Below are 12,191 nucleotides of genomic sequence, written 5' to 3'. Positions count from 1 at the left end.
AATGGGATTCTGCCGCAGTCCCCCGAGCTTCCCAGTACCACTGTGTGGGACAAAGGATTGCCAGTGTGGGAGAAGGCGCTTTGGCAGGCTCGTCAGTCAGTTCCTTTTATTTGGAACTCGTGTGGTTGTTAGCTTCGTGTGTTTGTAAACTGGGAACGGCTGGTGACAGGAAGGAGTGGTAACTCTGGAGGAAGAGGGGGGAGGACGCACCTCTGGGAGGGGGCCCCCTCCCTCCCCGTAACAGGAGCCCTGTCCATCAGTTCCAGGGCCTTGAGGTCACCTCGTTTCTGGAGGCCTGGGCTGGGCACGGCAAAGGGCATCTTTGCTTGCGCTCTGTGTGTGGGGGGTGGGTGGGTGGGGGCGGGCGGGAGACACACTTCAGACCACAGTGTGCCGAGAAGACACTGGTAGGCTGCCGCTGTGTCTGCAGCTGTCACTGCACCAGAGGCAGGGTCCACGTGAGGTGATGGTTGGGCTGAGTGCTGGGGTGTGCGGGACAGATGGCAGCCGCCATAGCTGGGAGCGGACAGGTGTGGCTAGGAAACTGTCTGGCAGGATTGCCAGGGGAAACCTGGGTCACTCGGCTCGATTTAAATTTCAGAAAAACAATGAACCTTACATTGCATGAGATCTACCTATTACTAAAGATTATTTAGACTCAGAAGCACTGGCTGAAGTCCAGATAACAGAGTGCCCTGTCTTCGGGCTCACACTGCCAAATGGTGAAGTTTGGGTCAGTGGGGAATTCTGATCACCACCACCACCACCTCCACCTCCACCTCCACCACCTTCACCTCCACCTCCACCACCACCACCACCACCACCACCACCTCCACCACCACCACCTCCACCACCTCCACCACCTCCACCACCACCACCTCCACCACCACCACCTCCACCACCACCACCTCCACCACCACCTCCACCTCCACCTCCACCTCCACCTCCACCACCTCCACCTCCACCTCCACCACCTCCACCACCACCACCTCCACCACCTCCACCACCTCCACCACCTCCACCACCTCCACCACCTCCACCACCTCCACCTCTACCACCTCCACCTCCTCCACCTCCACCACCACCTCCACCTCCACCACCACCTCCTCCTCCACCACCACCTCTACCACCACCTCCACCACCACCACCACCACCTCTACCACCACTGCCACCTCCGCCACCACCTCCTCCTCCACCACCACCTCTACCACCACCACCACCTCTACCACCACTGCCACCTCCACCACCTCCTCCACCACCACCACCACCTCTACCACTACCACCACCTCTACCACCACCACCACCTCCACCACCACCACCACCACCACCACCACCACCACCACCACCTCTACCACCTCTACCACCACCACCACCCACCACCACCACCACCACCACGACCTCCACCTCCACCACCACCTCCACAACCTCTACCACCACCACCACCTCCACCTCCACCTCCACCTCCACTACCTCCTCAATACATTAAGTACATTAACCACATTGCAGACAGCAAGCTGAGTCTTGGAAACAGGAGCCAGGTTAAAGAGAAAACCTTCCAGGGTCTTCTCTAGCCTGTTTCCCCATTTCCTTCCATTCTGCCTCTGCCTGCTGATTCCTCCTTGTACGGGGGCCTTACACATTCTGCAGTGGTGCTGAGAAGGGGGTCCCTTACACAGGGCCCCAGTACAGATGGCACTGTCTGAGACCGGCTGCTGGGGTTTCTTTCAGTCTCCTGCCAAACTGACACCGCACAAACCCAGTCATGGAATCCACAGCATGGCCTAAATCAAACCCGCAGCCCGTGGGCAGCCAGATATGGGGTTTCAGAAGTGCGGATGTTTGGGAACTAATACGCATTCCTAGGCCTCTCCCCCACAGAACAGAATTCCAAATGGTCTCCTGCCCTGGTGAGGATCTTGCTGGTGTGGTCCTAGGTCGGTCCTAGGACACCCCTGAGCTGTGTCCACCCTCACCAGCTGTAAAGCTAGTGTGGAAAAGCAGCTGCCAGGCTGAGATTTTGCTACTCTGTTAGGACCCCCTAACTCCATGTGGTATAATGCATGCGAGGGTCTTGTGTGCACACACATGCACACATACACAGGCATGTAACATGCTTGCCCTGTAGTTGAAATATGTCCCTTGAAGTCAGCGTGGAGACGACTCACAGCCCTGTCATTTCAAAGTCTCAGCAGTCTTTATGCCACCGTACACTTGAGATCATTTACTAATTAAGCCTTTTATAGAAGACAGACCCTGACCTTGCGCTTAGTTTGTTTGCCTCCATGGCGACGCCACAAGAGGCTCCTCACCAGACATGACCACTCTGTCAGTGGATCGGAGCCAGGCGGCATTTGCATGAACCGTCCTTGTGTCCAAAGTGTCATGTGTACACTAGGTTTCCCAGGTGTCTGTGAGCAGAACTCCAGGATGTCTGACTGGTGCCTCGTCTCTGGCTGGACCCAAGCAGAACACCCGCAGAGAGGGTCCAGCACCGGAGAAGACCTGGTGTACACAGATGGCCTGCTTTGCAGTGGACAGTGAGAGAGGGGAGTGAGTGAGGCGAGTTTATACTCTGTCCCTCTTAGTTCTGTTGGCTGGTCCCCCTGGATATGACCCCTGACTCTGAAACCCCAGCACCCCAATCTTGGTCCTGGCTAGTGTGTGTTTCGTGAACGAGAGATGAGCAGTGAGGCGCAGCGCTTAGCAAAGCCGTTCGGACCCTATTGGGTTACTGCCGCTGCTTTCCCTGGATTTGTGCCGACGGCTGCCATTGGCCTCTGGACCGCGGGAAGGCTAGAATACAGCGGTAGAGACTTGAGGATTGAGACCCGGGGATTAGGACCCATGGGCTAGAGCTGCACCCTGCTGATAATTACCTTGGAGTCATGTCTCAAACCCACTTTGACCTCTCTTTCTGGCCACAGAAAGAGAAAAACCTACTCTTTCTCTGTCAGGGCAGTCCTTCATACTCTTTCTCACAGAACGCTGACTCAGTGCTTTTTTTTTTTTTTTTTAAACCAAGGTAACAGATATGTATAGAAAAATGTGCGCCAACACAGCCAAGATACGGAACAGTTCCATCACCCCAAATGATTTCCCCCTGCTGTCCCAAAGTATTCAACCCCACCCCTGCCCCTCGTGAGCATTCAGCCCTGCCCCTGCCTCATGTAAATATTCAGCCCTGCCTCTGCCTCTGCCCATCTAAACATGCACCTGTTTATAGTCGCTGTGGCGATGCTTTTTTCCCAGAAGGCCATATCTATGGAATCGGGCTGCCCACATGCTTGGGCATCTGCCTCTTTCCTTTCAGCATAGCGTATTTGGGTGGATCCATATTGGGCATCGCAATGGTTTGTTCCTCTCTCCAGCTGAGTTGGTGTGTGTGATCAGTCCAGGGCAGATTCTCTGTGTCATGTGACTTCTCCTCTCATTTGAATGAACACCCAGGAGGGGGGTGTCTGGGTCACACGGCGAGTGTCCGTCTAACCTTACCCAGCGTTGCAGGACTGTTTCCGGAAGGGCCAGATGCTTCCCAACATCTGGCATCTTTGTCTTTGGTGCGGCACTGCATTCTTTTCTTTCCACTGTAAACTCACTGCACCTTTACCCATCCTGATGGTACACGGCAGTGGCTCAGCGCTTTTAAGTTGGCATTTCCCTAATGGCCACTAACGTGCGTAGAGGACCTTGCAGGTCCCCGCTTCTGCCCCCTTGGACAAACCATCTAGTCAGTATTTTTTTTTCTCTCTTTTAAAGAGTAAGCTATTTGCTTACTCAGTGTTTGAGTTTTGCGAGTTCTTTATAGATTTTGAGTTTAATCAAATCTATCATTTGCAAATATTTTTTTTTCCCATTCGGTGGCTTCTTTCATTTGCATAACCTTTTGGAGAGAAGATGTTCTTAATTTAATTTTAATAAAATCCATTTTTGTCTTTGTCTTTGGTCTTTTGCATTTTTGATGCAACATCTAAGGAATTGTTGCCAAGTACAAGGCCATGAATATATATTTTTTTGATTTTTAAAGATAATTTTATGTCGTTGTGCATGCCTTTAATCTCAGCACTTGGGAGGCAGAGGCAGGCAGATGTCTATGCTTTGGGGTCCAGCTGGTCTACAGAGTGAGTGCCAAGTCAGTCAGGGTTACATAGAGAGATTATGACCAGTAGCAATTTACGGGAGAGTTTATTTTAGCTTATGGTTCCAAAGGGACAGCTCCATCGTGGCAGAGTCAAGGCAAGGGGAGGCATGGGAACAAGCAATAGGCATGACAGCAGGAACAGGAATTTGGATATCACATCTTCACCCAAAGACATGAAGCAGAAAGCAAGCTGAAGTAGGCCATGACTGTTCTCAGCTCTCAGCGCCAGTAATATCCTTCCTCGAGCAAGGCTGGGCCACCGCCCCAAAACAGTGCCACCGGTTGGATACCAGAGTTTAAATCCCTGAGCCTATGAAAGACATCTCTCGTCCAAATGACTTCAGCTGGGTGGTGGTGGCGCACGCCTTTAATCCCAGCACTCAGGAGGCAGAGGCAGGCAGATCTCTGTGAGTTCAAGACCAACCTGGGTTACAGAGTAAGCTCCAGAGAAAAAGCTACACAGAGAAACCCTGTCTTGAAAAAACAAACAAAAACCCAAACTACTTCATATTGTCTCAAAAATGTGTATTATTTAGTCTTTGACAGTCCTGTGTTTGTGCACATGTGTGCTCCTCTGCATCCATGCTGTAATTACTGTCTGGCATGAGCTGATGCAGGTGGCAGTAGCTGCTAACAATGGCCATGTCATGTCCAGAAGACAGATGTCACAGCAGCCCTCTCCATCTTCTGGGTCTTACATTCTTTCCACCCCTTCTTCCGTGATGTTCCCTGAGCCTTGGCTGGGGATGGGGGTGATGCTGCCCCACTTAGGACCCTGTACCTTGGAAGGGAGCAGTGGCCTGCTCTTAGGGTCTTGGCTCCTGGTCACTGTGCTGATTATACTGAAGGCCACAGTCTGTTTCTTCCTCAACTTACTCCTTTCCTGTCATAGGGTTCTTCTGTATCAGCTCTGCCTTGCCTGGCCCCAGCCTCAGCCTGGTCTTTGTTCTCTCCTATTCTGGCTTGTGTGGCAGTATCTTGTCTTCTGTTCCCTGTGTGTTTGCCCTTCTGAGTCTTGGAAGCCATGTGCTTGCTCATCCTGCATTTTGGTTCAACAGTCTTTAATGGTTCCCACTGTATAAAGATGATGTCTGGCTTGCTCAGCCTAAGCTCCATATTTTCTTTCTGGATTTCTGGGGAATCTGAGTTATTTATTCAAGGCCCATGCACTTGTCATGGTCTTGCTTACCTGTCTCTCAATGCCCAGCACACCCGGACCTGCCCAGAGGCCTCCCCATCACGCCTCCACTGAAGCACTCACCTCTACTTTTTTGCTTGATGTGCATTCGTTTCTGCTTTATATTGCTGGCTCTCCTTCGGGTTCTATCACCCATCTACTTACCTGTCTTAGATGGTCTGAGTTGCTAAGAATACCATAGGCCGGGTAGCTTGTCAACATAAGAAATTTGTTTCTCTAATTCTGGAGACTCAGAGTCTTGAGATTAAAGTGCTGGCATGGCTGGGTTCTGGTGCGCGTCCTCTTTGGGGTTCTGGTGCGCATCCTCTTTGGGGTTCTGGCGAGCATCCTCTTTGGGGTTCTGGTGAGCGTCCTCTTTGGGGTTCTGGTGAGCGTCTTCTTTGGGGTTCTGGTGAGCGTCCTCTTTGGGGTTCTGGTGAGCGTCCTCTTTGGGGTTCTGGTGAGCGTCCTCTTTGGGGTTCTGGTGAGCATCCTCTTTGGGGTTCTGGTGGCATCCTCTTTGGGTTCTGGTGAGCATCCTCTTTGGGTTCTGGTGAGCTCTTCTTTGGGGTTCTGGTGAGCATCCTCTTTGGGGTTCTGGTGAGCATCCTCTTTGGGGTTCTGGTGAGCATCCTCTTTGGGGTTCTGGTGAGCATCCTCTTTGGGGTTCCGGTGAGCATCCTCTTTGGGGTTCTGGTGAGCATCCTCTTTGGGGTTCTGGTGAGCTCTTCTTTGGAGTTCTCATATCTTCACATGGTGGGGAGCAGAGGCGAGGGAGCAAGCAAAGATCTCTTCCCCTCAAAGTGTTAAGCCTGTTCATGAGGAATCTACCCTGATGATCCAGTCACCTCCCCATACCACTGCAGTAGGCGTTTTAAGGGAAATTGATCATCCCGTATGTGACATTCTTTAGGTGGCTTGTTGGTTGCCATGGAGCAGGTTTTCTTCCCTTGTCATAAATAGATTTCCGGTATCAGGTCTTTACATAAAATGTCAGAATTCAGGGGTTGGAAGGATTTGGATAGGAGTTGGTAACAGTAACATTGGCCAATGAAGTTGGGATCACTGATCACCTGAGCCTGCTCCTGCCATGGAGTTCAGAGCCATCTTTGACTAGGGGGAAGCCAGACTGAAAACGAGACAGATAAATTCCCTTTGTGGAGCAGGGCAGAGACTCTCTGGGACATCTCTGGAGACAGATGGCACCATCGCCAGCATGAGTTCGTCTGGCTCCTGGACCTTCACGTGGCTGGAGAGGATGTGGGGCTCAACACAACCTCAGAGTATGGCGGGGAAGCCTTCGTGTAGGGCGTAGATCTGAGTCAAGAACAGATACAGTGGAAGCCCCAGAGGACTGTGGGAATCATGTGTCACACCCATTAATCATGTGTTACACCCTTTCTGGGTGGGGGAGATCCCCAAGAAGGGCTCTTTGAGATTTATATGAACAAACACCTTCCTTACTCTGAATTGGCGACCAGTGCAGGTTCCTCAGAGGCCAGAAGGCCCCAGTGCAAGATGAGGGCCTGAAGTTAGTGCTCTGACGTTGAGATTGACCAGCTAAGGGGTGGGTCTAGAGTGGAGCTCAAAGCCCCCACAGTCTACAGGCCTAAGATCTCTCCTGGCTTTTTGAATTTCGGGACAAGGGTAGGACCAGGTCCAGCATGTTCATATCCACAGAGCTTTGCTTGCCAAGGTCCATTCTGAAGAACCTCAACTCGTGGGGCTCATTGGGTGACATCCCCTTGCCTTTGAGGGGTCTGTTATATCATTTTGTTTTACCTTAGCCTTTCAGTAAGTACTTAAAAAAAAAAAAAGCTTAGCCTTACTGCTGCTGAGCAGCAGAGCGAAAATGCTTTTCCACACACATCTCAGTCAGCATGGAGCAGGGAGCCATGAGGAGTAGGCAGAGGGCAGATGCTGGAGTATGGAGCTGTCAGGAACCTGGAGAGGAAAGAATTGAGCTTCCTCTCAACCCCGCTGGGCAGACTTCATCCCAGAGTGGCTATCATGGTCCTGTGGCTGGTGTAGCCTGGACTCATGGGAGCCCATTTTTAGAATAAATAAGTCAGGGCCTCTTTGGGAAGGGACCCCTTTAGAAATGAAGTCCCATCACCTTTTGGGATCCTTCCTGGTGGTACCTCTCGGCTCTAAATCAGCAGTTCTTTTTATTTGTGATGTCTCTGGTATATTTGGTCTGATTATTCAGGGACTCCGTGTTCTTAGGTTCTGTGCCTCTATCACAGGTCAGCCAAGCTTAGGTCTTTGGGGACATTAGAAAATCTAAATGATTAAGTTTGACTTCTTCTAGTCAGGTGTTACCTACACTGGCATTTGTTGGCTAGTAGCTAGGTGTGAATTTGCTAAGATTTGGACTGGGGACTCTGTACTTCGGGGTCTGGAGGACTAGGGTCAGGCGGGGCTCCAGTGTCCATGCTTGCTCTGTTCTTGAGGACCTTGTGCTTCTCTTCTCCTCCGCAGCTTGTCTCCAATGTCCTCATCTTCTCCTGCACCAACATTGTGGGGGTCTGCACTCACTACCCAGCTGAGGTCTCCCAGAGACAGGCCTTCCAGGAGACCCGGGAGTGTATCCAGGCTCGGCTCCACTCACAGCGGGAGAACCAGCAACAGGTGAGTGAGGCACAGCCAGGAAGCCTGGATGCCAGCCAAGGCCTGCTGCCGAGGAGCAGCTGGCTAGTTCGCTGCCTGTTCCCCAAGGCGTATGCTCATCACTCTGCCCAGCCCCTCCTCCTATCCATATTGCCCTCAAGGAGCCCAACTTTATTGCTCCGTAGGCTCCTCTTGGCCTTTCCTGTCCCTTGCCTGTGGTTTCCTCATGTGGCCCTGTGGTCAAGCAGCAAAAGGTCTCCTCTATCCTGGGCCCCCATGAGTTGAAGAAGTGAGAGCAGTCAGTATTTCCAGCCTGGGCAGAGGCATTTACCTAAGGGAAGGAGGAGGAGAAGCCTCTTGGGCACCCCAACCCGGCTCTTCTTCTCTGTCCAGTTCTGGGTGTGGATGCTTCAGAGAAGGAAGATCGTCTTGGATCTCCCCAGACTGTCGCTGACCAGAGAAGCTGGCCATTCACAGGGCCACAGCTTTCTGCCAAGAGAAACCCCTCAGACATTTCTCCCAGGGAAGGTGGGATGGTGACTAAGGCTGGTGTCAAGGTTCCAGCTGTTCCTGCCCTGAGGGATGGGGTCTTGTTTGGGGTTCAGATCTGGGTCACTACCCATTTCATGTAACCCAGAGAGATGGTTATCTGTCCCTCTAACACCACCTATACAGTGTGGAGCTATGGTAGCTCCTGACAGGAAGCTGAGGGTGGTGGATGGTATCCCCACCAGAGGGCAGTCAGCAAAGTGAAGCATCTCTACAGTTGGACCAGCATGAGTCTGGAAGTTTCTGTAGACCAGTGGGTCCTTCCTTCTGATCCTCAGCAAACACTGGCATAGGCCGCCTGTGTGCCACATGCCATCAGGCCCCACGGCAGATGTGAGCACAGAGAGTCTCTCTTGAAGCTAGAGACAGGAAGAGAATGGTCAGGACAGCAGAATAGTGCCCAGTGTGGCTGCTCTGCTCACTCAAGTGTGGGTGTCTCTGTCTGAATGCTACATGGTTCCACAACATGCCTGCTGACATCCAGATGGCCAGGTAGGAGATGAACTTTCCAGGTCCTCCTGTCTCTGCCTGTCCTCACTAACACTGCCCCCTGTGGCTGCTCTGCTTTGCCAGGTGCCCAAATGGACACTGACCAATCTGAAGTCTGACTGTCCTTCTTTATGCTTACCCACTTTGGAGACACAACCTTGATAACCCAGGCTGGCCTTGAACCTTGTATGTAGTCAAGGATGCTCCCCTTGCCTCTGTCTTCAGAATCCTGGGAATCTAGGCATGTCTCAGTGTGTCCAGATTCAGCAGCGCTGGGATCAAACTCAGGGCTTCACGCCTGCTAGACAGGTACCCTTCCAACGGAACTACCAACAGCCAGCCCTGCCCCAGCCTCCATTCACTCAACCCTGCCTGGGCTCCTGGCCCAACTTCTTGAAGGAAGCTCTGCTCGGCAGCATGCCTCAAGCCTTCCCATGCCCCCGACAGGCTTACCATTTCTTATACGTGCACCTTGCTCACCTCTAAGTCCTTGCCTTCCTCCAGAACCCCCATCTTATCTCTGTTATCAACTCCAGGGCCTCACCCCTGAGAATGGAACATTCTCCCTTCGCTTCCATTTTACGGGGTCACTCTGGACGTCATCTTTCCCCAAGGATAATGATCGTTTGCTTCTGTTTTTTTTTTTTAATCAGGGTCTTCCTGTGTAGTGCAGATGGCCCTGAGTTCTCCCCATCTCCTGCAGGGTCTAGAGTCCTGCTTGATGTGGTGATGTTAAGCAGGGGTGTGCTATAGCGACATGTTTTGGAGAGATTGGGCTGTATCGGCAGCAGGGAGGGCTCAGGGGAAGGAAGGCATGGAGCCATGGTGCTGCATGAGTCCCAGGAACAGGTAAGCCCTGCATTAGAGGGGCGGAAGAGGTGACAGACAGGAAAGGACAGATCCAAGAGCTGTTCCCAGGTCAGTGCTGAGCGCTGAGGCTTGGCCCGGGGCAGAGAGGAGAAGAATGAGTTCCAGAGGAAAGTTCTAGAAATGTAAGCAGTTTCTACAGAGGTGGGATCTGGACCCTGGTACAGGAGGACGGAAGTGTCCTCTACAAAGGCAAGAGAAGGAAGGGAGGGGAGGGTGAATCTTGCTGGGACTGTGATGTCACAGGTGGGCATTTGGGAGCCAGTGAGCCGTGGGCTGGAGATGAGAGGAGGTGACAGAGCTGATGGATGGTGGTGGCCAGACAGTAGATCTGCTTCCCCGAGGCAAGAGTATTTTGAGGACAGAAGTAGGGCATGCTTCAGTGGGCGCCCAGAAGAAGAGGAGCCAGAAAGGACACTGAGGCAAGAAGGTCTCAGGGCTACCTGGGGTGGGGGGGGGGTGGATACCCAGAGTTCAGTGCAGAATGATGGGCAGGAGAGAGGCAGAGGGCTGCAGGCAGCCAGAATGAAAGGTCTGAGAGGAGAAGACTTATGTGTGTGAGCCCGGCAGAGGGCTTGTCCCTCAGCCAAGGCTGTGGCATTCAGATCGAGCCACTCTGCCCAGGAGGCAGCTGGGTACCCTGGAGCCGAACAGGCCTTGGAGGAAGACTTAGGAATTGAGTGAAGTCCAGACTCTCTCAGTAGCTGCCATGACTTGCCATGATGTGGTCCTGTCCCTTCTCCTGCTTCTCTCCCACTTCCCTGGTGACTGCCTTTAACTTCTCTTGGTCCCTCCAAGTTAACTTCCTTTTTCTCTTGTTCTTGGGCCACTGTCTCCCACTTGGAATTGAAAGACTCTGAAGGATCTTGGTCCCCTAATGATAGCGGTTCTCCTAGCCTAAGGCAGGCAGCCTGCTCATAGCTCCCAGAGGGCCTTTGCCTGCCTGTGGGTGCACGGCTCGGATTCTCACCCCAGAATGCCGCCTGGCACACAGTTGACATCTATAAATACTTGATGACTGGCTGAATGAGTCCAGCTCAGGCTGTCAATAGCAGCGTGGCCAAGGCCACAGGGGACTTTAAGGTTTTAACCCAAGCCGCTTGATACTCAAGGCTCCGCCACGAGTGCCTTTCGCAGGGCAGAATGGAAGCAAGCTCTGCGATGGACCAGGAGGTACCCCAGAGAACCCTGGGGCATGACTGCGGCTGTTTCCGCCCCTCTTACACAGGTTCTAGTTCCGTGGATCTCGGGAGAGCCTGGGAGGTCTTCCTGCGCCCTGCAGCCAGGGGCGTGGGCATGGATGAGAAGGGACTCACCAGAGATGTGGGAAACAATGGTGACAGACTCATCTGCTTCCCTCTGCAGGAGCGTCTCCTGCTGTCTGTCCTTCCCCGTCACGTTGCCATGGAGATGAAAGCAGACATCAACGCCAAGCAGGAGGATATGATGTTCCACAAGATTTACATCCAGAAACATGACAATGTGAGGTAGGGGTGAGGGCAGGGTGGGGAGCACTGGACCCTGATGGAGACAGCTTCATTTCTTCCCCCGCCCCTGCAGGGGGGTGGGCACAGCCTAACAGGGTGGCCTGGTGCTGTGGAGCAGGCCAGCCTTGCCCTTTGTCTGCTTGGGGGAATTCTCACTGTTTAACTTCCTGTCAGGATCTGAAGTAGACGGCAAGGCGGTAAGAGAGAATAGAGAAAGAAGGGGAGAGAAGAAGCGGACCAGCTGTGGGGGGGGACCTCTCACTGACAAAGACAGAGCACATAGACTTGGACCCGGGTGCCACTCTCCTTATGGTCCCCTTCACCAGCCTCTTCCACGCCCTCTAAGCCCTTGTGTGTGAGCCACGGCTCCAGGCATCGCACACCCTGTCACGGATCCTTTGATGTCCCTACAAGGGGGGCACAAACAGCATTCCTAATTTATGGACCCAGTGGGATTAAGACCTGGGCTGAAGGCGCGCCCCAGCCGGCATGGTAAAGCCAGCCTGCTCCAAAACCCACTTTGTCTCCGCCGCCCATCGGCTGCCTCCCTAGGCAGAAGCCGCTGACAGCAGGGATATGCAAACAGATGTAGGTTAATAGAGTGCAAAATCTGCTCATGAGATCCACAGGGACGCAAGCGGTACAGGTGGCCTTCCTCCACCATGGCTCCCGAAGAGCCTGGTAATTCTCCCGCATGCCCAGAAAAGGAGCCACTGTGAGCTTTGGGAAAGCTACTTCCTCTTTGGGCAAAATTTCCTGAAGCCCGAGTCCTCTGAGCTTGAGTGAAGAGAATCTTGGGAGGCCTAGGCTGTTATCAGTCAAGGGAGTCATTGGATGCTACAAACTGCCTCCACAATGGCTGTCAGCAGGCCTG

General features: G+C 52.9%; 1 protein-coding gene across 1 annotated transcript in view; it reads left to right on the top strand.

Annotated features, from left to right (window-relative positions):
• The window catches only part of Adcy5 (adenylate cyclase 5), a 148,776-nt gene that overhangs the window by 85,319 nt on the left and 51,266 nt on the right, over positions 1–12,191 (top strand). Inside the window, 2 exon segments of the mRNA XM_028886323.2 lie at positions 7,797–7,946; positions 11,196–11,317. Coding sequence (XP_028742156.1) covers positions 7,797–7,946; positions 11,196–11,317 — 272 coding nt within the window.

The sequence above is a fragment of the Peromyscus leucopus genome, chromosome 12, assembly GCF_004664715.2.
Source record: "Peromyscus leucopus breed LL Stock chromosome 12, UCI_PerLeu_2.1, whole genome shotgun sequence".
Taxonomy (NCBI): Eukaryota; Metazoa; Chordata; class Mammalia; order Rodentia; family Cricetidae; genus Peromyscus; species Peromyscus leucopus.
This window is presented reverse-complemented; position numbering and strand designations above follow the sequence as displayed.